At 44.9% G+C, this 27,500-nt stretch overlaps 1 protein-coding gene across 1 annotated transcript in view; it reads left to right on the forward strand.

The window, feature by feature from the left end:
- The window catches only part of dchs1b (dachsous cadherin-related 1b), a 128,080-nt gene that overhangs the window by 15,588 nt on the left and 84,992 nt on the right, over positions 1–27,500 (forward strand). The window contains exons 2-4 of the mRNA XM_084074494.1: positions 6,946–7,803; positions 7,962–8,159; positions 8,546–9,319. Coding sequence (XP_083930620.1) covers positions 6,967–7,803; positions 7,962–8,159; positions 8,546–9,319 — 1,809 coding nt within the window. The 5' untranslated portion in view covers positions 6,946–6,966. The remainder of the gene's footprint in view (positions 1–6,945; positions 7,804–7,961; positions 8,160–8,545; positions 9,320–27,500) is intronic.

The following is a 27,500-nucleotide window of genomic DNA, read 5'->3' on the forward strand; positions in this document are numbered from 1 at the left end:
CTCTTTCACGTCTAGAATAAATCAGTGTAGCAAGATGTGTAAGGTTCCTACTCCACGAGTCATTACATGATTTTGAAAAAATTACGCTGTGACACGTTAGCGAGAGACATTAACGTCCGGATCTTATTTTAACATAAAACGTTATTGTAACCAATCCGTGTGGTACAGTATGTGTGGTGCAATATAACTAGCACATCTGCAGTGGTTGGAGATGGATTCAATTGAAGAGTTGTAACTGTGTATATGGTACACATACAGTACAGTCTGTAGAGGGCTGAAGGAAACCCTGTCCACCAGGCACCTACCAAATGTTGCCAAAATGTCCACATGCTTTAATAACCTGCTTCATCAAAGAATGAAAAAAAAAGTGGTTGAGACAGAAGAAGTATAGGATGGCGTTTTTTTTCCCTTTCTCTCTCTCACTCTCTGTGACTTTGTCTCCTGTTTAACTTGGCTACAGCGGTCCGTGGCGTGCCCGACTAAATCTGTTCTATCCATTAGAGAGGGACAGAGAGAGGAATGAGGGTAGAGATGGATGAGGGAGGCAGATCATTTGGATTGGCGTGTTTTTGAACTGGCACGACACGAGAGGCTGTTCCTCACAGCTGAGATGTTTACAATACCACCACCGATCGTACGCACACACATACAGTTTAAATATGTGCATTTGGACATAGGCACGCACGCACGTCGCACGCACATACATACACACATACACACACGCACGCACGCACGCACGCACGCACGCACGCACGCACGCACGCACGCACATACATATACACACATACATACACACACACACACATACACACACACACACACACACACACACACACACACACACACACACACACACACACATGAAGGACATAAACAAAGACATACAATGGCTGCTCTTAACAGTCACAGTACATAGAGCGCAGCGTAGCTGGCCATTAAACGCTACAGTAAGTGTATTTACAGTGGAGGCCCATGTCTTTGAGGCTTTGAGGCTTGCGTCCAGCGGAGGCAGATTATGGGGGTGCAGTGCCAGATATGATGTGGCTCAGACTGTACGGAGCCCTCCGGGGCTGCCCTGCCTGGTACTGTGGTCGCACAGAGATGATGTCACCTCCCGCGCATCGCACAGATGTTCCACAGGCACGGTGAGACCCCCAAAACAAGTACGCAAAGGCCGGTTAGCACACAGTAAAATCCCTGCTGTTAATTGAACTTAGAGAGGTACTGAGTGCTGACAGAGTACCACTATTAACACTAAGATTTTGTTTGTCTATTGACTATTGCCACTGTAGATACTAGTGTTTTCTCTCACTTTTTTCTTTTTCCTTTATTGAGATAGACATTTGGACCACTTAAACCGAGATACAGTAGTTGAAGGGAGACAGTCTTTTGGCAGGAAGGCGGGCATTTTAATTGCCACACAATCAATGCTTACTTTTATTTTAAGAACATTTATTTGCACTCATTTTTTATTAATTTAGAGTCCATTAGGGTGCATTACTCTGTTAATTGAACACTATATTAATTTGTAGACGCACAGTCATCAGTAGTGAACTTCTGTACCACTATGTACTCCTACTGCCACTAGGGGGAGTTGATCAGATAGCTGCCATTTGCTGCACTCACTGGTCATCTGTTAGATATTCAACATCCTTTCAACATGAGTTATAGCTTTTTATTATATTTTTCTCTTCAGTCCCTGCTCTCTGTGTTCATTCTTCAACAGTTTTCCATTTTCCAGAGTAAACAGCAGTGTCGTGCAGCGTGTGTCAATAGGGATATGATGTCAGGGTGAGAGCTGACATTGACAGTGACAGATCACAGGCTGGGCTCTGCTGCTCGCCAATATATGTCCTCTCACTGACACTGATCTGAAACCATGAGGGGGGGCGGGCACAGGCACGTACATGCACTGATTTGAAACTATGATGGAGGGGGGGGGGGGGGGGGGGTACACAGGCACATGCATGCACTGATCTGAAAATATGAGGGGGGCACATGCATGCACTGATCTGAAACTATATGGGGGGACACGGGCACGCACATGCACTGATTTAAAACTATAAGGTAGGGGTGGATACAGTCACATGCATGCACTGATCTGAAACCATGAAGGGGGGGTCAGGCGAGACCTTAAGTCACATACACATACTGTACATGTGCACACAGTTCAGACAAGTGCACACTCTCAGACACAGCTCTCTGTCTCTCTCACACGCACGCACGCACGCACGCACGCACGCACGCACGCACACAGTTAACTATTTCCACAACAAACGGCACAGAGCAATCTTAACCTTACACACACACACAGTGGAATACACCCTGACAGTAGACACTGGGGCCAAACCAGTGTAATCATTCGATCACAGCACAGTATAACATTTCTATTGTGTCTCTCCATCTCTCTGCTTTGTAGAGTCTCTAGGGCATGACCCAAGTGGAATTTTGGAAACTGATCGTGATTCTGACATTAAATTGGCAAAAATGTCCGATAGGCAAAAACGAGACAGACAGGAACACACATACTGTAAATAAACCCACCCACCCACACGCGTGCACGAGTGCATGCACACAAGCATGTGCAATTTCTCTCTCTCCCTCCATCTGTCTCTCCCCTCTCTCTTTAGTATTTGTATCTCCTTCAAAGTGTAGACTTGTGCCTTTCTCTGTGTGTAGGAGTATAATAATGGCCCTGTTCAGCAGCACCAGCAGCAGCAGCAGTAGCAGCAACAGCGTGGACCAGATGTCCACTGGTTTGAGACCAGTGTGACCATTCTCTCCTCCTCCTGCGTGTCCCTGTGGAGCGATAGTCTTCATTAATCTCACTGTCCCCAGCGGCCTCACAATGTGGGTCAGACTACCGAGGGTCAGGGTCACTGGGGCTGGCCGGCTGGCTGGCAGAATGAATGATTATACAAAGAAAGACCATCTTAATAGCACAAAAATGTAAAACCTTTGTTGTTGTAACATTGCCCAAGAACATACAGTGTAAAAGTCTATGACTCAAGACATCCTTTTGGAGTGCAGAATCTCCATTTCAGATGTGCGGTTTGGAATGCTTTCCAACTGTATATGAAATAGAGTTTTATTGTGGAACTATATTGTGACACTCAGGGTTACTGGAATGTCTGCCTGGCAGAATGAACAATGCATTTCACTAGACATTAAAAAGATATGTTTATTACTAAAATCCTTTGCTAGTATGCCTATTGCCTATTGTCTTTGTCCTGTATTTACATCTGCGTTGGTCCTAGCGCTACTTGTAAAGCACTTCAAACGCTTCATATATGCTTTATATAGCCAATAATTATGGAAACGTGGATCATTCTGGAGTAAAATATGTTGAAGTGTGGGTGACATTGACCTCATAGTCAAACCAAAATGGTACGGTTTGATTGCTGTGTGTCTTTTGTTGTGGACAGTTAACTCTCTCTGTGTGTGTGTGTGTGTGTGTGTGTGTGTGTGTGTGTGTGTGTGTGTGTGTGTGTGTGTGTGCGTGTGCGTGTGCGTGTGGGTGTGTGTGTGTGTGTGTGTGTGTGTGTGTGTGTGTGTGTGCGTGCGTGCGTGCGTGCGTGCGTGCGTGCGTGCGTGTGCGTGTGCGTGTGGGTGTGTGTGTGTGTGTGTGTGTGTGTGCACACACGTGCATGCGCGCTTGTGTGTTTGCTTGTGACCATGATTGAATGTGTGTTGCATGCACACCTTCTCTCTCTCTCTCTCTCTTGCAATAGAATGTGTAGCTGGTAGACATTCCTGGCGCTCACTGTGCACATCATACGTGCGCTGGGGGAGCTCTTCAGTAGGCGAATAGGACTGGTTAGAATAGAGCCAACACCCCGTGCTGTCTGGCTACTGCTCTTATGCATCCCTGTGCGCTAAACCTCACTTTTATAGTGGATCTCATTGGGAATATTATTCTGAAACTAAGACAGAGCAACAGCTAATAGTGTAGGTAGATTCTCATTTTTGAGAATTTAGCAGATGCTATACAGTACTGTATATACCCGTCCCACCGGGAGTGACTTGCAAAGAGTGAGCTGGCTCAGTCTCTTGCTCAAGGGCAGTGTGTCATGTGTCACATTCTTACTACTGAAGTTAACGTTATACCATTGTGTTGTTTCTCAATCATTGGGCTGGGACTCAAAGTGGGTTGCAGATACATATCAGATAGTATACATAACAACTATAAGGCATGGGCATGAAGTTGAATTTATGCTCCGTTGTACAACACAACATTGTTGCACGCGAAAAATAGCTGATCTAGAAGTATCGCGCTTTAGCCCATTGACTGTAGGTATAGCCTACTTGGCATTACTGCAGCCCATTCTGTGACTCAAGGTATACTTGACAGTACTCCAGCCCAAAGCATGTGGTTTGTTTGATTTCCCAGCCATTGGAGTTCAGTATAATAACTTCTAGAAATGTACCTAGCTTGAGATGGGTCTTCCAACACACAAAAAGATCATTGTGTGGTTATTTTAAGTTACCCTATTGTTACATTTGAATCCATTTGCAGATTCATTTGAAATCTAGCCAAAAGTAGTCCCTGGAGATAAGTTTGATTTTTACAAACTAAATCAAACGTCCATGAATCTTAGAACCACACAGTTAAATACAATAAAGTGTCAAGAATCAAGAAGGGTTTATTTGTCACTCACTCCTACAGATATAACAGCAAAATGTTGGTGTGGCATGTTCTGCAATAATACAGTAAAACAAACTGTACTGGGAGCTCACTTCATTATGCAAAATCTGGGTCTCATTGCAAAACCAGTTGAGAACCGCTGCACTATAGCATATGTTTTGATCATAATGATTATATGACATGCACAGCACAGAGCGACAATTTATTATGCCTTATGAGCAATGGTGGAAGTAAGGTTCTGCTGATAATTGTATTGAAAAGTCTGTAAAGAACTGCTGTGAGTTAAAGTCCTTCTGGTCTCCAAGTGTGATGGATGAATGTTGTCCAGACTGGCTCCTTTTGCACACTGCAGAATGTTTCTAAGAATTATAAACTCAATTAATCATCTCTTATAAATACTTGGATAATATGCATAAACAGTGATGGCCATTTTCAAGATAATGTAAATGTTTGCTGGCCTCATAAACAGGAAAAAATGTGCGTCTACCTTGTAAATGCTGTTTGGAAAGGCAGGTTTTCCTAGAATGTGTGTGTGTCTCCAAAAAAGACGTGTTGATGTATGTGTGTGTATGCGTGTCAATACTGGGGGAACAAGGCTATAATTGTTACATAATTGTTTGCATATGTTAAAATCTGCGTACTAGAGGGCCATGATTCTTACCACATCAGGACAGGTAAAATAGTTGTGGATAATTTGTAGGTAAACTGTCAATTACTGCAATGTAGACTATTGCCTACTAAATTCTCTTTGAAAGATATTTGACTCGATTCACTTTGTGTATGCACCGGATGACATCTGCCTGTGTGTAATTTGCCCTTCATTATAATGTTTGATGAACACAAATTCAATCATACATACATTATTGCATTCATATCCTACTATAATTCTAGTAACCTCTGTCTGTCTGTCTGTAGTGGTAGGTGTCTGTAGTGGTAGGTGAAGCTACCCGGTTCTCCTCAGTGGCTGGACCAATTGCTCTGATTTTGCACACAGCCATTGACCATTACCATCTGAACTTAACTGTGAAGCCCGTTTTTCAATTTCATCAAATCTCAGCTTCTTATTAGCGTTTATGTGTCAAACAATGTCGCCTCCCGGGTTGCCAGATCATGTGCGCATATCCCCCCACGGATGCGTCGACCGGGTATGGTCTAGTTATTGTAATTGCAATATGTATATATAGCCGGTTCCGGAGCGGTTCCAAATGGGATGAAACCGATTCCGGTTCCTCAATGTTGGATCCTGTTCCTCCAGTTACTCCGGTTCCGGATCCCAACTCTACTGGCACTCCAATCAGTTTAAAACAAACACAGCATTATTTATAAATAATATTTGACCCAGATGCAGTGTGTATACTGTATGTGAGAGAGAAAGTATGTGTTGCGTAGATGCATATCTACAGTATCTGACTATCTGTATGTGATTAGATGCTGCGGAAGGCTCAGGACGAGCAGGCATTTGTATGAGGAGTGTTACTGTATGTTTGTGTAGGTGCGAGTGTGCATTGTAAAATCCTGTGTCTTAATTTAACCTACAGTATATCCTCCGTCAGGATATTTTATGTTTTCACTTTGCTTTACGTATTGAGTAGCTACAGACTTTCCCATGCATTCCATCCGTGTGTGTGTGTGTGTGTGTGTGTGTGTGTGCGCACACGCGCGTGCGCGTGCTTGCGTGTGGGTATGTCAACATTACCTATCATAAGATATTTCAGTTGATGTTTTATGACAGAACAGTGAATTTTGATACATATTTCAATGTTTCCCAAGGTTGTCCCTTTGTGTCCAATCTAGACACTTAAAAATATTCCCATCCGTTGTTACCCATGAGATATAAATAATAGTTGAGGTTTTTGTTCCTTCCCAAGAATCTCTGACAGGTTCACTCTCCATCTGGGTTCTTTTTCCATGCTGTTTTAAAATCGTCCCTATCTAATCATATAATCCATGTAGGCTACTATAACACACATCTCGACACAGAAATAATGTTTTATGCCTGGTTCTGTTTTCCATCACACTAGTTAATTGTTGAACCGTTAGCCGTCAAATTTTCAGTCCATGGGAATAGCACCCACTCCTAACAGAGCATTAGAGAGAACTCGCTAACGCTCTGCACCAGAGATAATCAAGGGATAGCTCAATTATTGAAGAAAATTGAACAATATCGAGACATATTGAATAAATAGAATACAAATTGGTCTAAATAGCCTATTGTGATCACCTTTAAATCATATGGCCTGATGCTAGCTTGTCCACGTCTGCTTGACGTTTCCTTCTGTCTGTTATTTGTCTTCTCTCAGGTGTAGCAGAGGAACGCAGCCATGCCGATTACAAGTAAAGGGTCGAGAGGGAGGGCCAGGGTCAGCGGACACCGTCTTGTATGTTCAAGTCTATGGCGACGGCCGTCTGTCTTTGTTCTCTACGTCATCCTTCACCTGGTCGTTGCTCAGTCGACCTCTGTCCTCGGAGCCCTGGAGCTCCAGCTGGACGAGGAGCAGCCGGCAGGGACTATCGTGGGCGACATCAGCGCGGGGCTGCCGCCGGGCATCACCGCCAGCCTCTACTTCATCTCTGACCACGAGGGCACGGGGGTGGGCAGCGACCTGAACATCGACGAGACCACAGGCATCATCACCACCGCCCGCCGTCTCGACCGCGAAGAGAGGGACCACTACAGCTTCATCGCCGTGACCATGACGGGCGTGACCGTCGAAGTGTCGATATCTGTCAACGACATCAACGACCACGCACCGGTATTCCCCAGGAAGAAGGCCGCCCTCAAGATCCCCGAGCAGACGGCCGTGGGGACGAGGTTCTCCCTGGAACCGGCAACAGATGCCGACAAGGACCAGCTGACCACCCAGGGCTACGCCATCAGGGAGGGTAATGTGGGCCAGGTTTTCAAGCTGGAGACCAAGAGGGGTGCCAACGCGGTGCTCTACTGGGACCTTGTGGTGAATGGAGTACTAGACAGGGAGAAGCGCTCGACTTACAGCCTGGTACTGGAGGCCTTCGATGGCGGCTCGCCCAGGAGGATGGGCTCCATGACCCTGGATGTATCTGTGACCGACATCAACGACCATGCACCAGTGTTCAACCAGAGCCGATACCACGCCATCATCTCAGAGAGCCTGCCGCAGGGCAGCAGCATACTGCAGGTTAGAATCAGTTTGTTAAAAAATAAATAACAAATAAATATAATAAGTAATTTGAGATAATAATACAAATTAAAAAAAGCTATTTATAATAAATCATCAGTTTCAATGAAAGCAGCGTATGATAACCTTTTAACCTTTTGTATTACAATTCTCTGCAGGTATTTGCGACTGATGCAGATGAGGGTGACAACGGTCTGGTCCTGTATGAGATCAACCGACGTCAGAGTGACCCTGATCGCTACTTCGTCATGGACATCAAGTCAGGGGTCATCACTCTGAACAGGCCTCTCGACTATGAGAAGAAGAGGGTCCACGAATTGGTGGTGCAGGCCCGAGATAATGCCAGCCACCCTGAGGTACAATAAAATTTTAATCATAGTTCTCTACACAGTAAAATCCTCAGTGTTGATCTAACTGATTAACTCGATAACTGATTTAAACCCAAACCTACCTGTCTACTCACTGCTCTGATAGACATCTAAATTCGCTCTCACTCTTTAAAGCACATAAGTAAATAAATATACATAATACATGCTACACTTTGAACATGACTTTACAACATATTTAGAAAGCAAATATTTTGTTCACATGCTGAGTTACAATTTGTAGGACTGAGATTCAGATTTTGTTTTGAAGTGCAACTTCTTGTGCTTACAGTATATTGAATTTCGATTTTGTGTTTGCGACACATTGTGTCCATAACATGCATTGCTCCAAATTTTCACCTCATCATTTTGGTCAGGTTACCAATGCCTTCGTGACGATCCACGTCCGTGACTACAACGACAACCAGCCCACCATGACCATCATCTTCCTCAGCGAAGACGGCTCGCCGCGGATCTCCGAGGGCGCCCAGCCGGGCCAGTACGTGGCGCGGATCTCAGTCACCGACCCGGACTACGGGGAGTATGCCAACGTCAACGTGTCCCTGGAGGGCGGCGACGGGAAGTTCGCCCTGACAACCAAGGACAGCATCATCTACCTGATCTATGTGGACCAGGTGCTGGACCGCGAGGAGCGTGACTCGTACGACCTGAGGGTGATGGCCACCGACTCGGGGACGCCTCCCCTCCGGGCGGAGTCCTCCTTCACCATTCAAGTGATGGACGAGAACGACAACCCCCCTCTTTTTGACCAGCAGGCCTACCGGCAGACCATCCCTGAGGTTGTCTACCCGGGGTCCTTTGTCCTCCAGGTCACGGCCAGGGACAAGGACCAGGGTCCCAACGGGGACGTGCGCTACAGCCTCATGGAGGACAAGCGCGGGCATTCCAGCTGGTTCGCCATCGACCCGGTGACGGGGATCATCACCACGGCGACCGCGCTGGACTTCGAGTCGGAGCCGTCGCTGAGTGTGACGGTCGTCGCCACGGACAGCGGCCGGCTGCCTCTGTCGTCCACGGCGAAGGTGGACATCGTGCTCCAGGATATCAACGACAACACGCCCGCGTTCTCCAGCAGCCTGTACAACGCTTCCATCAAGGAGAACACGCCTGCCGGAACCTGCTTCTTAGAGGTAGGAAACAACACAACCTTCTTTCAAGAACTCTATTTCTACTGTGCTCTTTTCTCGCTCTCTCTCTCTCTCTCTGAATCTTTCTCTGTATTTCTCCTGAAAGTCTCTCTTCCTTAATCCTTTTTTCTCTCTCTCTCTACCTCTCTCTGTCTTAATTCTTTTTGCATTTCTTTCCCTTAATGTCTCTCTCGTAATACTCTCCTTCTCTCTTTGAAAATCTCTCTCATCATCACTCTTTCTCTCAATATGCCTTTCTCTCCATTTTTGTCTTAATCTCCTTTCATCATATATCATTCTCTCTGTCTGTGTCTCAGATTTCTTTCTTCCTCTTTCTTGCGTCTCTGCTCCTTTGCTTTGGCAGGTGTAACTGCCGTATTTAATTCTTGTGGCGTTCAATCTTTCAGACTTTTGGCCACAGGATTATTGTCCTACTTCTGCAGCCAACGTGGCTTATTCACAGTCTCTCCACAAGCTCTTCTCTGTCTATTCACTCTCCTCATTCACAAGTTCCCTTTAACTACCGTAAGCCCTGTATTATTTGTCATACAAAAATACCAAAAATCACAGATCTACAATCTGTAACCTGTCAAAATCAACATGCGAGCGCGTAAATGCCTAACACTTGACAGAATATTTTTAATTTTTTAAATAGGGTCATCAGGGTTAATATGGTTAAGCTCTGTCTCGGCTCATTCCCGATGTAACCATTGAAATGTGAGTGTGTGGTAGCTTTTGGCTGAAGTGAAATGCCTCGGTGTACGTACAGTATGTATTCACATTCTTTAAATGGAGAGAACTCGGTCAGAGGTGCTGATACACATCGCGACGCGATTCATAAAAATGGGTTATGGTAAGTGAAGCGCAGCCGTGGAATGCATTCAATTAAAAAGAAATGAACACCGGGGCTGATTTATACAGAAGGAGTGAGACTCGCTGCGGGAGAGATCACCTGCATTCCTGAAGCTGCTCGTGTGAGGAGATTTACTCAGGGCTGCCGCCATGTCCTCTGTCTCACCTCGAATGGGGTTCCCATGGCAACCCAGCCAGCAGTGTAGGGTGCGCGCTCAGTCTAAAATTCCATCTTATCTCACAGCAGCTTGACTCTCATCTTGCTTTCATCTCAATTCCAGCAGTCTCTCTCATGTGTAAGGATGACTTCCCTGGAGAAAGGAGCAGTTGTTTTGCGTTCTAGCGAGGCCTTACGCCCGCCACACACCGTTGACCACAACTGTTTTTACAGGTTGTTGTTTTGGTTTGATCCCTTCTGCTGTAAGAGAGGGAGGTGAAGAATAAAACGGCAAATTTCTTTCTCTCTCTGCTGTTTTACACTTTTAAACTGATCCTCAAATACATGGAACTTCAAAGGTGCAGCAGTTACCATAAGTCCCAGTAGAACTTGTGGACCTAAAACGCATACAGTACCAGGATAAATGGATTTAGATAAATAGTTAAATGGTTGAACTGCACATGGTTGCGGGTTCATTTAATGTGTATTTGGAAAGTGTGCTTGGTCGGGGCTCCGTGAAATCTGGCATGTGCATGGGGGCACGGTCCCCAGGGGCCAGACTGTAGAGGAGAGAGTGGAGAAGGAATAACAGGAAGAGAAGAGGAGAGACATGAGAAAAGTTGTGAGCAAAGAAAAGAGGGAGAAGGCTGTGCTGAGCCACAGAAGAAATGCAAAAGCACCGATTGAGTAGATAATGCAAGCATGAGAAGCAATACACTCTTGTTACATGTTAACTACGACTACACCAAGCAGTTCCAACCAGTCCTGGACTCACATGTTTGTTGCAGAGTTGTTGAAACACGTCATTTGTTGCTAATTGGGCAACTCGACTGGCCAAGACAGAAACACAAAATTTAATAAATTCAGACCTGCACTCCAGTTGTTAGCCTACAAGAGCATGTCGGAATCAATTTCTTAATTCTCCTAATCCTAGCCGACGGTCTATTTTGGCGGTCTAACAATGGCCTAATTCCACGGCAGACAACAATCATGGCCGGCATTCCGATATGCCCGAATGAGGGAATCGCTCATTCTGGAATCGCTCATTCTGGCACGTTCCTTATGGCTGCACGGCTGAGACACCCCCGATCCCCCCAGTGGGGAGTCTGATACAGTACACTAGTTAAAGGCAGTTACAGTTGGCTTTCTGTTCTGTGGGTTTAGTGAAATACTGCGGCTACTTGGATGGGGATGCAATGATGCAAATGCTGACATCATCAGGCTAATGCAGGTTGTTGATCATTTGTTCTATGTCGTCTCCTGTTGCCATCACCCCAACCAGCTGTCAACGGTATGGAGCTGTTTTAGGGGTGGGGGTTGGAAAACTGGTTAACAATGTTGTCGCTCATGGCCGTTCCCTCCCTCATCTCTCGAGTATGAAATTATGAAAACCAAAACGACAGTAGACATTACATTCAAAATAGCAGCAAACTAAAGGCTGAGGACTGGCCCGCCAGTCGTTGACATTTTCGTTGCAACGTGATTTGGCTCCGTTGCATGTGGTGCGTGAGCCTCCGTCACGTCGTCCTCCGGCAGAGAGAGGAAGAGGAAGGATGTTTGGAGGATGACGGCAGCGTTTACAATAGATTAAAATGATACATAGCCATTGTAATTTTTTCTGCAGCGCTGACTGTTTGTTGAACCTTTGGGACATTTCGTGTGAAAACGGGAGGGAACGGCGGCCAACATTTTATGTCATGTATATACAAAACGAACATGTATTGTCAAGCAGAGCGTGTGAAGGAACAGGATGCAACGGCATTGTAAAGAGGCTCATTCTCTCCCTCCTCCTATCCTCCTCACTCCTCCATTCCTCTTCCTCTTTTCTTTCGTTCTTCTGCCAAAACTGACCTTTCATCAATTTATACCAGGACTTCTCTCCTTCCCCTTCGTTATTTCCTTTTTCTGGTTACAGAAAGTCCCATTCACTCTATTTACAGTATGTCTCTCTGTCACACGCACACACGCACGGGCGCATGCACCTACGCACGCATGCATGCACACACAAACAAACCAACCACACACTCACACCACTCACACAGTGTGTAGGAAGGTGCTTATCTCCTCTATAGTTGTCTGTAATGCACTGCTCTGTTTGCTTAGCAGCAACACAAAGAGTTATTTATTTCTTGGTTTCCTTGCTTTCCACTTCCCTCGTTTCCTCTAAGTATTTCCCAGGCAGGAGATGTGGTGTGTGTGTGTGTGTGTGTGTGTGTGTGTGTGTGTGTGTGTGTGTGTGTGTGTGTGTGTGTGTGTGTGTGTGTGTGTGTGTGTGTGTGTGTGTGTGTGTTTACTGTATTTGTGTGCACACATTTGTGCATACACATACTATTGCATTGGTGTCCAAAAGGACCCTTAATGGGTCGATTTGGTTACATGTGTACTCTCAAAGAGTTGAATAAAACACTGGATTGTATAGTGTAGAGTGAATTTGAGTATTGAAGTGAGTGTTGGAGAGCTGACAAATGTATTCATACTGTAGCAACACAGTCTCCCCAGTCATGTCTTCATTTCTCTCTGGTTTCCAGGAATCTCTGTGTCCATCTGATGGCATGTCAGCCCTGGTTACAAGTGATTTGTTAAATTTAGGAGTTGAGTGTGTGTGTGTGTGTGTGTGTGTGTGTGTGTGTGTGTGTGTGTGTGTGTGTGTGTGTGTGTGTGTGTGTGTGTGTGTGTGTTGTGTGTGTGTGTGTGTGTGTGTGTGTGTGTGTGTGTGTGTGTTTGTGTGTGTGCGTGTGTGGGCGTGTGTGCGCGTGTGTGTGCTTGCGTACATGTGCGTGTGCGTGTACGTGCGCACATGAGCCTATTAAAATGCAGACTTTGTAGCACAGAAGTGAATGGAAGAATGAATCCATGGTTGCTATGATGAGGTGCCATTTTCCACCGTACTACTCCTTGTTGGATGAATTTGGTGTTTTTTTGTATCACTTTGTCATATTATATTGATTTATAAGTGTAATGCAGCTCTTGATTCATTCCACTCGCAAGAAATACAAATTAGATGTGATTGATTCAGAGTTTACATTTTGATTCCAGTCACGTTCAGCCAGCCTGGGTCTGTATGATTTATAAGCTGCATATCAAGTTTGATAGGCATTAATGTTGAACAGAAAGTTTCCTTTTTTTTAACACAAATGTTAGCTTCTGGGGGTCCCTGGCACAAAACATTTTCAGATAGGGGGTCCACGGCCAAATACATATCATTTTGGGGGTCCTTAGCACAAAAAAAGTCCAGTGAGAACTACTGATGTGGAAGGCATTTGTAGAATCGGCTTCAGGTCTTATTGGGTTAAGAAAGTTTAATGTTTTTTTAGTCAAGAATGTATTTCTTCTTTCGTTTTGTTTTACTTTTATCGTTCCTTGTTTGTATTGTCTCTCTGTTTGAAACCAAGGACCACAATGGAAATTAGTACTGACATTATTGTGTTTATCCTTGATGTTTGTTTTCAGATGCATGCTGTACCCTGCTACACATGAATGTCAAATAAATCAAGTCAAATCAAATCAAATAAAACGTTCTGTTGTGATGTTTCCAGCCCACGGCTGTTCTTCAGACTTCTGAAGTGCTTTCTTAAGAGCCTTGAAAGGTCACAGCAGAAATGTAAAACCCTTTAATTACTTAAACCCTATATTGACCAGGGTCCCACAGGGCTCTATCCATGGCTCCATCCTTGGTCCACTCCTTTTTTTCCCTCTACACTAAATATCTTCTCTGAAAATAGCCCATCTACTGTTACACTTAGATCGTCTATTTTCGCTGAATGTTTGCCTATAATGACATGCCCAGAATAGGGACACTCAGGTTCAAGTGGTTAAATGGGAACACTTCCGAGATGTTTCTGTTGCACTATTTCTTGATCCACACCCATCCTATTGGGCAATGGGATGTGTTTGTGAGTTTCTGACTGAGTGGTAATGTCGTTGAGGGAATGTGATTCCGTTCAGGTTAGGAGCTTGAATCTGCCTCTTCTCTGAAGCCTGACAGCCTTTTCCTTCCTGCGTGGGTCGTGCCTTGGCGGTCAAATCCAATGACATGCTGGATTAAAGCATGACCCCAAGTGCTGCAAAGGCATCCCTGATCTTGCTAGCAGTACACACACACACACACACACACACACACACACACACACACACACACACACACACACACACACACACACACACACACACACACACACACACACACACACACACACACAGGCATCCCTGATCTTGCTAGCAGTATTCACACACACACACACACGCACGCACGCACACACACACACACACACACACACACACACACACACACACACACACACACACACACACACACACACACACACACACACACACACACACACACACGCACACACACACACACACACACACACACACACACACACACTTGCCAAGTACTAGGAGGATGCTATTCAAACAAACATGGGATGATGAGTCGTAAGGCTGTAGGGGAACACAGGATGGAAATGACACAAGACAGTTTGAAGAAGGATGGAGTTTACGACAGCTTTCATTTGGTCCATTTTGACAGAGAGAGAGAGAGACAGAAACTCAGAGAGACCCAAAGAGAAAGCAAGACAGTGAAAGACAGCATCCAGTTGCCTGTGGATGGACTGTATGTGTGTGCATACTGCTGTGTGCAATGCGTGCATCTCCATGCCATACATTATGTGTGTGCATGTGCTTCCAGCAGGTGATGCATCTCCCCTGTGATGTTCAGCATGTGGTTTCCCACTCAAGCTTGTTAAAGAACCCTCAATCATATAGACAGTCACGCAGATGTGCTCAGCTGAGAAACGCACAAGGACAGAAATGGAGAAGCGTTTAGGCGTACAATACGGTGGCACTGCCGTCCTGGTAGTATACAGGTGGTGGATGTGTCAGAGAGAGGGAACACGCATGAGGAAAGAAGAGAAATAATAACAAGGCTGAAGAATGAGTGTGACATGTTAGAAAGGAACTACACACAAAATAAAGTGAGAATTGAAAAGCAAGAAAGTGGGCAAGAATGTTTTAAAGTTCGTCAAAGCAAAAGAGAAACTGTGCGTGTGTGTGTGTGTGTGTGTGTGTGTGTGTGTGTGTGTGTGTGTGTGTGTGTGTGTGTGTGTGTGTGTGTGTGTGTGTGTGTGTGTGTGTGTGTGTGTGTGTGTGTGTGTGTGTGTGTGTGTGTGCGTGCGTGTGCGTGCGTGTACATGTGTGCATGTGCGTGTACATGTGTGCATGTGCATGTGCACGTGCATACATGCGTGTGTGTGTGATGAAAAATAATAAAATAGAGTGGACATTTCGAATGGAGACAGGTTTCTTTTAACAGGTGCAGTTATTTCTCCTGAATGTCCCACAAAACCCTCTAAAGTAAACACGCTACACCTGTCTGTCAGAGCAATCAGTTCCCACTGGGTGAAGCTGCTTGAAATAGACCTTAAAACACAGGAGACACCAGGGTATAAGTCTATATCAGTCTATATAAAGAGTAACACATAAGCATGCATGGACGCTCGCACGCACGCTGAGAGACCAATCACATTGGATAAACCCACAGGATCAGACAAATACAGTGACCCAGTGGAAACAGGAAGCTGTTGGACTACACCTTCCTGTAACAGAAGCGCGGCCTCCCTCCCGCTGGTGTCGCGCTGAATACGAGCCCCGCGGAAACCAGAGCCAGACCACAGCTTCCACTTGGAGTCTGTCGGCCCAGACTTCACACCGCCGCACTCTCCCCCAGTTTTATTAAGCTTGAAACTGTGGCGAGAGAGGAAGACAAAATTTGCCATCCACTTATTGACATGATGAAAATGGTTTTCTCTTGGGGGGTTTCTCTGTTTTGATTGGGACTAGAGACTGGAGGGAAAGGCAGGAAAGAGAATGAGCGATGAAGGCTGACATGCCAGACTACAGGATGTTGCAGTTGTGCGGTCGGCAAATGAGACTGGTTGAGACTTTGTTTAGTTGGCCAAACATTTTCTTTACGACCCTGGAAATGAATTCTCTGAGATTTTAGAAACTGCATGTTTTATCCTGTCAGAAAACATTTTCTCCCATGTGAGACTGGCTAAAATATAATACTGTATTATTATATATATTGTATATTTTTTAATCATACATGTGCAATCCTTTTGGTGTTTGAAACCTGCACTAGAACTGGGCAGGCTCCATTCATTCACTAAGCCACAAAGCACGATGTGTTTTGATTGGCTCTGATATTTGAATGTGGAGCACCCCTTGTTTGCCAGTTAATTAGTCACGCCCCCACTAGAAATACTGCAAATACAAGGATGTCGTGAGGCTTACTTCCCCAGAAGTCGTGTGGTTATCATAATGTTATTTTCGACTGAAACAAGTGTCAGTGCCACTCACACTTACCCTCAGAGCTAAATGACACAGTAAAATCCTCAGGATTTTGCGGTGTACGGGGGCTAGTGTTTTACTGGGGCCCACATACCGTCGAGGCGCCATCTTGTGTGTTTTTATGAATCTGTCGGCCTGTTTAAGCCATGAGGACTGAACGGTCCACGGGGAGAGGCTTCAGGTTGAACCCATCAGTGTCATCTCAGCTGCATCTCTTAACAGGTGATGAGTGAAGCGCCTGGAGGCCCAAAGCCACGCTGGACACATCCAAAATGCACGGAATGGTGCAGGCTCTTAGCAGCTGGTCGCCCTCCCTTTGCACGCTTACTAGCGCTCCCATTTCTCTATTCTATTTTATCTCACTGTCTTCCAGCCACTCATCCCTTCACACGTTCGCATACACATGCACACGTGCACATATACTGTACACACGCATGCACACACATACACACACACACACACACACACACACACACACACACACACACACACACACACACACACACACACACACACACACACACACAGACGCCCCTCAGCTGCCAGAGGTGTTGACAGGATGTGTGTGACGGTGGATCAGTGTGGCGCGTCTGCTATGTGAGCTATTCCCATAACATCTATCAGCACTCACTGTACATTCATCACCTGTTAGTTCCAGCAGGAACTCGATCACCCAGACCAAGGTTCTGACAGCACATACAGTAGGCTGAAGGATTTGGAAAGCTTTACAGTAGGTATAATTAACGTCATTATGGGGATTGCCTCCATTCCTTCTACCTTCTGCGTTGGATTAATTCGCGCTGGCCAGTCTGCCCACCCAGTACAAATAACAGAGGTATACTGTATGGGTACAATTTAACACAATGCCACCATTCACATTTCATTTCTTCATTTCTTTCTCCAGCCTATATATTTTTTTTTCTCTTTAAAGGCAGCACATCGGTTCCATATCACTAACGGAGGGCATATGCTACGCTTTAGACCTATCACAGCGCTCGTTCATGTGTGATCCGATTGGCCGAGGCTTCTGTGGAGAGGACGGCGGCACGCCTCATTAAGTCCAATACTCTCTACCATATGGCAACGAGGGGTTCCCTCACTCACTCTCTTTTCTTTCTCTCACTATCCATCTTTCTCTCTCTGTCTCAATCCTGTCTTTTCTCGCTCTCTCTTCATTTCTCTGTCATTCACTGTCTCTCTCTCGGCCGCTCTCTCTCTGTTTCAACTTTCTGTATCCTCTTTATGCTCTCTCTCTCTCTCTCTCTCTCTCTCTCTATTTCTCTCTCTCTCTCTCTCTCTCTCTCTCTCTCTCTCTCTCTCTCTCTCTCTCTCTCGTCGACTGGTTTCCGTTCCATTTGCTCACCTCATCTGGTATCAAGTACCTGTCTCTCCACTGTAAACTGTTTTACCTCATGTCTCTGTACTTGGCTGCTGCGGCCTGCTGTTGCGGGCCAACCATCTTTATCTTCCGCCGTACGTTTACAGCTAATCAATCCTCTGATCAGCCACCCCATTTAACTTGGAAACTATTTCTTTCTTTTCTACTGCGCGGGCGGTTCTTTTGCAAGCTGTATTGCTCAGTTTAGTTATTTCTTGCCAAAAGTGTGCGTTTATCATATGTTTGGGTGGCCCAAGAGGTAGGAGGATCCCAGTTCGATGCCGGGTTCTCATGGCATTGTGTCGAAATGTCCTTGAGCAAGACACTGCAAACACCTAACTGCTGTTCGGGTAGCTGCCCACTGCTCCTAATAGATAGGATAAGTTACTGTAAATGCAGATACTGTACATGTATGTACTCTGGGCTGATGAAACTTTCCCTTTACCCTGAAAATATTCAAAACTATTCCAGAATAAACTTTGAACACTGTTATGTCAGGTGTCCAAAATGTATCTAAAAATATATCATCCGAAGAGACGAACAATGTGCATGACTGTGATATGAGTAGAATGAGTTGCATTCATTCATTCATATACGTTATACCCAGTGAAATGCCACAAGACTAAAAAAAGAAGCGGTCAGTGAAAATATAGCTGTAAGGAGGGTGGCAGAGATTCTTTTTTTCTTGGTCAGCGCTACTGTGAAGCTGACAAAGCCAACAGTAACACACACACACACACACACACACACACACACTCACACGCCTATACACACGCACCCATGCACGCACTGTACACACATACACGGCATGCACACACACACTTACACACACACACACACACACGTACACGCACGCACGCACGCACACACACACACACACACACACACACACACACACACACACACACACACACACACACACACACATGCACACACACATGCACACACATGCACACACGCATACACTTACACACACATAGCGCTATCACACCGCTGCAGACAAATGGACAGCATCCTTCAGACAGGGGAAGAAAGATACGCACAGTAAAATCCTGAGTGTTAATTGAACCTTTTTGGGTCTATTTAAGTCCATTTGTATACACTCAGAGTTGAATTAATATGCAGGATTTTACAGTGCATGTGTGGGCACGCGCACACACACACACACACACACACACACACACACACACACACACACACACACACACACACACACACACACACACACACACACACACACACACACACACACACACACACACACACACACTTACACTTTATCATGTCTGCCCTTCCCTCTCCCTATCTGGCTATTCTTACTCTTCACATTGTGTATTTATCTGCTGTCCCACAGTATCTTCTCTGTCTGCTCCTCCATCTCATCCCTGCTGTCATCCATTAACCCCTTACCAGCTGGCCCGTCTGCTGTGGCCGGGTGTGTGCACACTGCATAGTCAAATCCTCATTTTACTATGCAGTGTCAGTGACTATGTTAAATCAGTGGTGGAAGAAGTACTCAGATTTGTTACTTAACCATGTAAACGCCATATACTGTACAGTATGTTGTTGAACAAAGGAAATACTCACATAAAAGTAAAAGTATAGTACCTGTACCTCAGAATTGTACTTAAGTAGTTCCAGAGTGATTCCATTTGTACACTGTTAGGAGTTAAATTATCACTCGATTTTACTGTGTGTGTTGGGACTGAGGCATCAAATGACCTCGTCTTACATAGCTAGAAGATCAGAGATCTCTGCTTACCCACACGTCTGGCTAGAACTGGGTGGAAATAATTCAGAGATTTAAAAAAATAACTATATTGCAGAACCAACTCAAAGACTGTGGTGGACCTTCAAATTGGGATGGTACCAGGATTGGTTTTCAAAGCAAAAGGCATACAGTAGGTTTGTCTGTGGCCATTTTCTCGGCTGTTCAAACCCCTACGTTGAATTTAGATGCCAGTACAGTGCTACGTACAGTAGTGTATGTAGTGGTAGGCCTGGCCACTACGAATGACCCCACTCAGATACATACAGTAAAGTGGCCGACTGTCTGCAGTGGATTAAGGTTCACGTACTGTACATGCACATGTGCGATGGCCAGGCTATCCCACGTGCACATCAATTCACAAACGTACCTACCGTGCACACTGTCTGTGTGTTGTTTACGTAGACAGTCCACATCTGCACGCACGCACGCACGCACGCACGCACGCACGCACGCACGCACGCACGCACGCACACACACACACACACACACACACACACACACACACACACACACACACACACACACACACAATGCAAGCTGCAAGGTGAGCCCGGGAGTCCGGGACCCTTGGTGTGGTGGTTGAGGTCACACTAATCTAATTTCATGACACACGGAGCTAGTTGGTGTAAATTAGCACGCTTCCCATGTTGCTGTGGGCTGTGTTTTGCTTTCGGAGGGGCTCTGCACTTTTGGAGGGGCTCTGCAGGCAGGGGGACGGCAGGTGGTCAGTAAGTTAGGGGTGAAGGGCCCTAGATGGAATTGTTTCCCAGTGTATCACATTCTGTCATTTGGGTTTTCATGAAGAAAAAAAAAATATTGGATTTGAGGGTCATGGCAGGGACAGACCCAACAGGTTTTACTTCTTGAGTTGGTGTGATCAGGGACAGATTGTAATGATTTAATGAAATGTGTTTTTACACTGCCTGCTCCAGGGCATGACTTATACCTGATTTAGACTTGGTTGCGCACTGAAAATACAAAGTGTTTGAATGAATGCATTGTAAGCTTGTAGGGCTGCGATTTTCAGTGAGCAATACTGACACGCAACTAAGTATACTGTAAACTTTGTTGAAAGTCTGGATTTATGACAGAGAGAGCAAATCTGTTCACGTGTGTGCCTTTGTGATTGCATATCAGTGACTGTGTGTCATGCACGCACGCACGCGCACCTACGCACGAGCACCTACGCACACGCACCTACACACGCACGCACACACACACACACACGCGCGCACGCACGTGCACACGCGCGCACACACACACACAATACAATACAGTTCCAATCCCAGAGCTGTGTTCTGGCTGACTGTGCTCCAGTGTTGTGTCTGTGTCTTGGACGTACTGCTCTCTCCTCTCACTTATTTATTTTCCTCTGCGAGGTCAAGGACAGTTCAGATTGTCACTACTTGTTTTCATTAATGAATCATCCATTTAATCATCCGCTCTGTCCTCCTCCATCTCCCATCTCACCTCAGGAACTCTCCTGTGGAAAGACAGGCACACACACACTCAGAGAGAGAGAGAGAGAGAGAGAGAGAGAGAGAGAGAGAGAGAGAGAGAGAGAGAGAGAGAGAGAGAGAGAGAGAGAGAGAGAGAGAGAGAGAGAGAGAGAGAGACAAGGACAGGGGAGAAGGTGACAGAGAGAGAGAAAAGAGAAGTAAAGAGAGAGAGAGAGACAGAACAGCAGAAGGGAGAACAGCAAGAGGAGCAAGAGGAGGGAGAGAGAAAAGTCAGAGTGAGAGAGAGAGAGAGAGAGAGAGAGAGAGAGAGAGAGAGAGAGAGAGAGAGTGTGTGTGTGTGTGTGTGTGTGTGTGTGTGTGTGTGTGTGTGTGTGTGTGTGTGTGTGTGTGTGTGTGTGTGTGTGTGTGTGTGTGTGTGTGTGTGTGTGTGTGTGTGTGTGTGTGTTGTGTTGCCAAGAAACACAGTGTTAAACAATACTACAGATCTGGACACAAGCCTCATGCAGGGATCACAGCAATGGCACCGCTGGCTTAAAAAACACCAAACAAAAAAGAGTTTTACGCTCAATATGGTCCCCATCACGTCTCCTCTCCTCGTGCGTTTTCCTTACGTTTCCCAGATGCGTTTGCGTTCATGCGTGCACCTTGTACGTCTTTTCTTTTAGACACCAGGTTTTATAAGGATACTTCTCACCCTGGGATGTCTATTAAAGGTTAGAACAACACGTTAGAAGAAGAGCGAGAATGAACGTTTTCCACTCTCCCAGAGTGGAATCTTTTATGAGAGAACCTCTTGCTGCTTCCCACCTGCCCACACAAACCTCTAGTCTACACATCTCTCTCTTTCTCTCTCTCTCTCTGACTCTCTCTCCTGCTGGCTGGCTTCCTTGCTGTCTAGTCCCTGAGCTGCACATGGTTGCTGTTGGCCAGAAACCTTACATCTCCATACTTCATCTTTTTTATGTTGCTTATGAGTTTTTCATTATAAATTGTTCAATATAGATTAATGCTGTTGGTTATCCTTGGCTCTCCTCACTTAAACCCTATGTTTTACTTAGTCTATTGTGCAATGTATTGTGTATTATTTAGGTTTCTTTTTTTTTTTTACAATTTCACGTTTTTTGAATTTTCTAACCTATAATGACAAGCCCAAAATACAGACATCAGGTTAAAAGTGTGTCTCTGGGTTTTATACATATTAACAAGAGCTTGTTACTCAATAATAATGACTTTGGATCCAATGGAACCCAGGCTTCTCTTTCCGACAGTGACGATATGGAACTGACCTGAAGGGTATTAGCTCATGTATATGATGTACATATACATGTGTGGGATGAGATTAGATTAGATTACATTTATTTGAAAGCCGGAATGTAGTTAAGTACTGCAGTTGTAGTTCCCTTACATACGCAGGAGAATGCAAGCACATGATGATACCAGTAATGTGCGTGTGTGTGTGTGTGTGTGTGTGTGTGTGTGTGTGTGTGTGTGTGTGTGTGTGTGTGTGTGTGTGTGTGGTCACTGGCTGTGGTCTTCAAGACTACGCTGGAAGGGATTCAGGAGTGGAAACAAGTTTTCTCTTTGCTTGGACAAGTGCTGTGTTAAGGGGTTCTGTGTATGTGTGTGTGTGCGTGCGTGCGTGCGTGTGTGCGTGCGTGCGTACGTGCGCGTGTGTGTGTGTGTGTGTGTGTGTGTGTGTGTGTGTGTGTGTGTGTGTGTGTGTGTGTGTGTGTGTGTGTGTGTGTGTGTGTGTGTGTGTGTGTGTGTGTGTGTGTGTGTGTGTGTGTGTGTGTGTGTGTGTGTGTGTGTGAGAGAGAGAGAGAGAGAGAGAGAGAGAGAGAGAGAGAGAGAGAGAGAGAGAGATGAGTAATAAAATAACGTTAGAGAACGAAAGAATGATGACTGCGGAGGAGAACGAAGGAAAAGAAATAGCTGGAGTAAAAGATAATAAGCGTAAACAAAGAAAGCCACAACATGATTTATAAAGCATGAGTCATAGTTGCTCACAACCCCAAAGTCTTCACTTCTCAGTCCTGCAGTGAAAACCAAAAACATCCCTGGAGGCTCTACTATGTGGACATTCAAATTAATCAGATTAAATTATTACAACTGAAATGTATTAGCTTTTCTCAATTTGCCAGTTTTTTTTTCAAATATATAATGGGTTAAAAATCGGTTACTCCCATACTGTGGTTCAGCCCCGGTTAACGTGAATGACATCTCCCTCTTTGTTCAGTTTGCAGCAGTGGTGGAAAAGGTACTCAATTCTTTTACTTAAGTTAAAGTATCGATACTGCAATGTAGAAGTACTCTGTTACAAGTAAGAGTACGGACTTCTAAATGTACTTGAGTAAAAGTACAAAAGTATTGATATCAAAATGTACTTAAAGTACTAAAAGTAAAAGTACTAAATGTTTGAAAATAGCAGATCTACAAGCTCACAACGCGTCGCGACACGTTGTGAGCTTGTAGATCGGCTATTTTCAAATTGCCTAGGTATAAAACAGGGCTTTAGTGGTTAATGTATGTTTTATAATGGAATGATTTATCTGCAAAGTAACTAGTAAAGTTTTCAAATCATTGTAATGGAGTAAAAGTACAATATTTGCCTCTGAGATGTAGTGGAGTAGAAGTAAAAGTATTGGAAATTGGAAATACCCAAGTAAAGTACAAATACCTAAAAATTGTACTTAAGTACAGTACTTGAGTAAATGTACTTAGTTACTTTACACCACTGGTGTGCAGTATAGCGGGAGTCGAGCCATCTCCTCCTCAGACAACAGGATCCGAGGTTCCTATACGTACTGTAGCCGGCTGTACTCACTGACCCCATCCGGGCAGAAGAAGCAGAGTATTAATTTAATAAGCAGCCCGGAGGGGAGGAATAAACCTCAGTGTCTTTTTTTCTTCCTTTTCAGAGTTTACAGCAGAAGCAGCCCAATGTGGCTTGGACACGGGTCTTACTAGCTAACCCGCAGTGTGGTTTCTGCAGCAGACTCTCAGCTCTCTCTTAGTCTGAAATGACACCCATTGGGCCATAGGACGGATTCATTAATCATCTCAACACAAATAGCCTGGATATAAATTTTCCTGCTACTGTCCACACTCACGTACCGTACGGCGATACGCCAGGAGTTATACTGACAGTCGGACTAATAACGCACCTACAAATACCCAAATCATCAGTTTGTAGATCATCAATTACAGCTACGGCAACTCTTGTAAACCTATGCGTTTATACATTCTTGACAAGCTTTATGGGAGTTTTTCTCTCTGGTCCTTTCAAATGTGTCTTTTAGCCACTTTTGGACAGCTTCAGGGTGGTCTATCTGCGTCTTAATTCCACCATACGGCTAAAAAGATTCCTCATCTAAACTGACACACCGTCCATTCCATGCTTTATGCAGAAACCTACAATTTGGCTGGGCACCCGACCGGCCCTCGCAAGGTCTCAAGAAAAGCACAGGTTTTTTTTCCCCCTCCTCTTTTTATGGGAGTGTGTCTTGCAGTCCGAGCACGTCTAAGGGTATTTGTTTTGGAGTTGTGTTCAAGCTCCAAGATGTGTCCCAATGACATGAAACAGTAGCCTCAGCGTGTTGCCGTAGACTCACACTGAGTACATTCACAGGCCTTAAACTTTGGGCTATGAGTTTTGGCCTGGGTTTGGCAAACCATCTGATTTGAGATATTTCACCGTATCAGTCTTTTTTTTCTCTTTCTTTTTTCTGTAAGTGGTTTCACTTTGAAATTTGCGATATGTGAGCTTAATGTCAGTTTACGCAGTTCTGTTCAGAATCAGGCCGACTTTCTATACTTCCTGTGATTTGGGGGCCAGATGCTCTGCACAGCACGCTAAAACATTTGTAGTACAGTATTGTTAAGGAAGGCATCTTAAAGTACTGGAAACTATGACATCTTTTCCTCAGTATCTGAACACAGGGTGTGAAAGTCAGCTGTGTTAGGATCCAACACTACTGCACTGCAGGTCATGCAGAGTCTAGGGCCTGGGGGCCCCCGGTTATCCTTTAGTGTATTCTGGGGTTCCCCAGTTAAACGGTTGATAGTTAGGAATCAAATGGACCCCTACCGGTCTATAACTCTGTGAGTGTACAAAAGGAACCAAATGGACTTGTAACATTAAGGATTTTACTATGTAGATTGGGGTCCCAGAGATACAAAAAAAATCGAATCATGTGGATTTTTCAGGATCCACGTGGGAAGGGCGTGGCTTGGGTTCCTTGAACTTAAAAAGATTGAAAATCCCTGGCCCAGGCATTACGGGACACAAAGATGGAACAAGTGCCTGTTTTAAAAAAGGGAGCCTTGTAGAACTTGACAAGGAACTGAAACCATGCTTTATCAAAGTGATCCATGACCTTCCCTGCTCTCCGCTTCTCCTCGTAGTCCTTTGCACAGGAGCAGGTACGGGAGGGAGGTCGGCCCCAGTGGACCAATCAAACATTCTTGTGAGCTCCAGTGGGCTCAAAGATCCTGAGTCCATTCACTCCTAACAGCGGGATCAAAGGAACGGACAACAGGGAAAGTATTAAAGTGAGAGGAAGAGGGAAAGAGAGAGAGAGAGAGAGAGTATGGTAGTGTGGGAGCGAGGGAGTTGCAGTAGCAGTTGTTTTGATGTAGACATCTGTTCTCCTCGCTGCTGTCACTCAACTCCACCTAATGTTTTCACATCGTGGCTGAGATAGCACGCTACAACTGTGACCAGATTGGATAACTCTTGAGACCCACACACAGCAAAGATCAGAGTGTTTATTTAACTCTTAAACGTTTAACAACTTAAGCCAGTATATACTTTGTTGTAAGACAAATTGCGAAAATAGCAGCTCTACAAGCAAATAATGCATTGTGATGTTTAGTTTTTACACTTTTACAATTTACAATTTACAATTTAGGCATTTAGCAGACTCTTAATCCAGAGCAATTTACAATATACAGTTGTATAAGCAAGGACAACACAATGCATAGAAATAGTAATCTAGGATCATAGGTAAACCAATAACCTATCATCAGCCTAACAGTAGAATATCCAAATAATCAATCATCTGTACAATCTATGCACTATAGGATGGCATCTGTCTACATAACATGTTATGTAAATTACATTCTAGCCTTTGCATAAGCCTGCAAGGTTGTCGAGGCTAGGGTAATTGCTAGGGTAAGTGCTACGGGCTAAGGAGGAGTCTGAAGAGGTGAGTCTTCAGATTACGGCGGAAGATGTGGAGTGAGTCTGCAGTTCTAATTGCAATGGGGAGTTCAGCAAATGTTTTAGCGAAGGTTCTGACAGCTTCCCTGTGTTAGCTGATCTGAGTGAGCAGGAGGGGTTGTAGGATTGGATCAGGCTTTGAAGATATGGTGGTGCCATGCCTTTGGTTGCTTTGGAGGCCAACATCAGTGTTTTGTACTCTGTGTGGGCAGTAACTGGGAGCCAATGGAGGGAGCTTTAGGATTTTACTGTGTAGGCAGCAGTGTTTCACATTGAGAGTCTAGGGACCTTAAAGTAGGCCTGACAGGCTTCCAGAGCTTAAAGTAATAAACAACAATGATTAAACAATATTTGGAACGATGCATACAGTACAGTATGTGTGTACTAATGGCTGCATTCTTGGCACAGGCTGTTTCTCTGAAGGCCGTGTCAACATGAATAGTTTTTTTATATTCTTTTTTATGCTTTATTTGTATAGGAAAGTGTAGAGAGACAAGAAACCTAGGCCAGAGAGATAGGGGAGACATGGCTGGAGTAGGATTCGAACTCGGGTGCTTGCAACTCGCAAGGAGCATACTGTATGGTCAGTGGGCTATCTGTCTGAGCCGTACCAGGCACCCCGTCAACAGATTGTTAACACAAGAATCATGTAATGCGGGTGATACATGACTGCATTCCTCTCTTCCTCCTCTCTCTCTCTCTCTCTCTCTCTCTCTCTCTCTCTCTTTCTCCTTTTCACTCACTCTAGTATAGCTTACTAAAGCAGGAGTGCTTACTGGTGTACAGATGCACACATACATTGCCGTTCCAAGCAGAAGATTCTTTGTCCTGCTCCAGGGAACAATTATGGAAGAGTTCCTTGATTGCAAGAATCTTGGAATAGCGGATATGCTGGTCTGATACCGGATACGTGGACTAATGCGAGTCCATAGAAAGACTATATTTTCTTCGCTAACCCTTCCAAAGCCTTTGTTTCTTATCTCTAGAATTGTGC

Source organism: Gymnoscopelus microlampas (assembly GCF_963454915.1).
Source record: "Gymnoscopelus microlampas genome assembly, chromosome: 12".
NCBI classification, from domain to species: domain Eukaryota; kingdom Metazoa; phylum Chordata; class Actinopteri; order Myctophiformes; family Myctophidae; genus Gymnoscopelus; species Gymnoscopelus microlampas.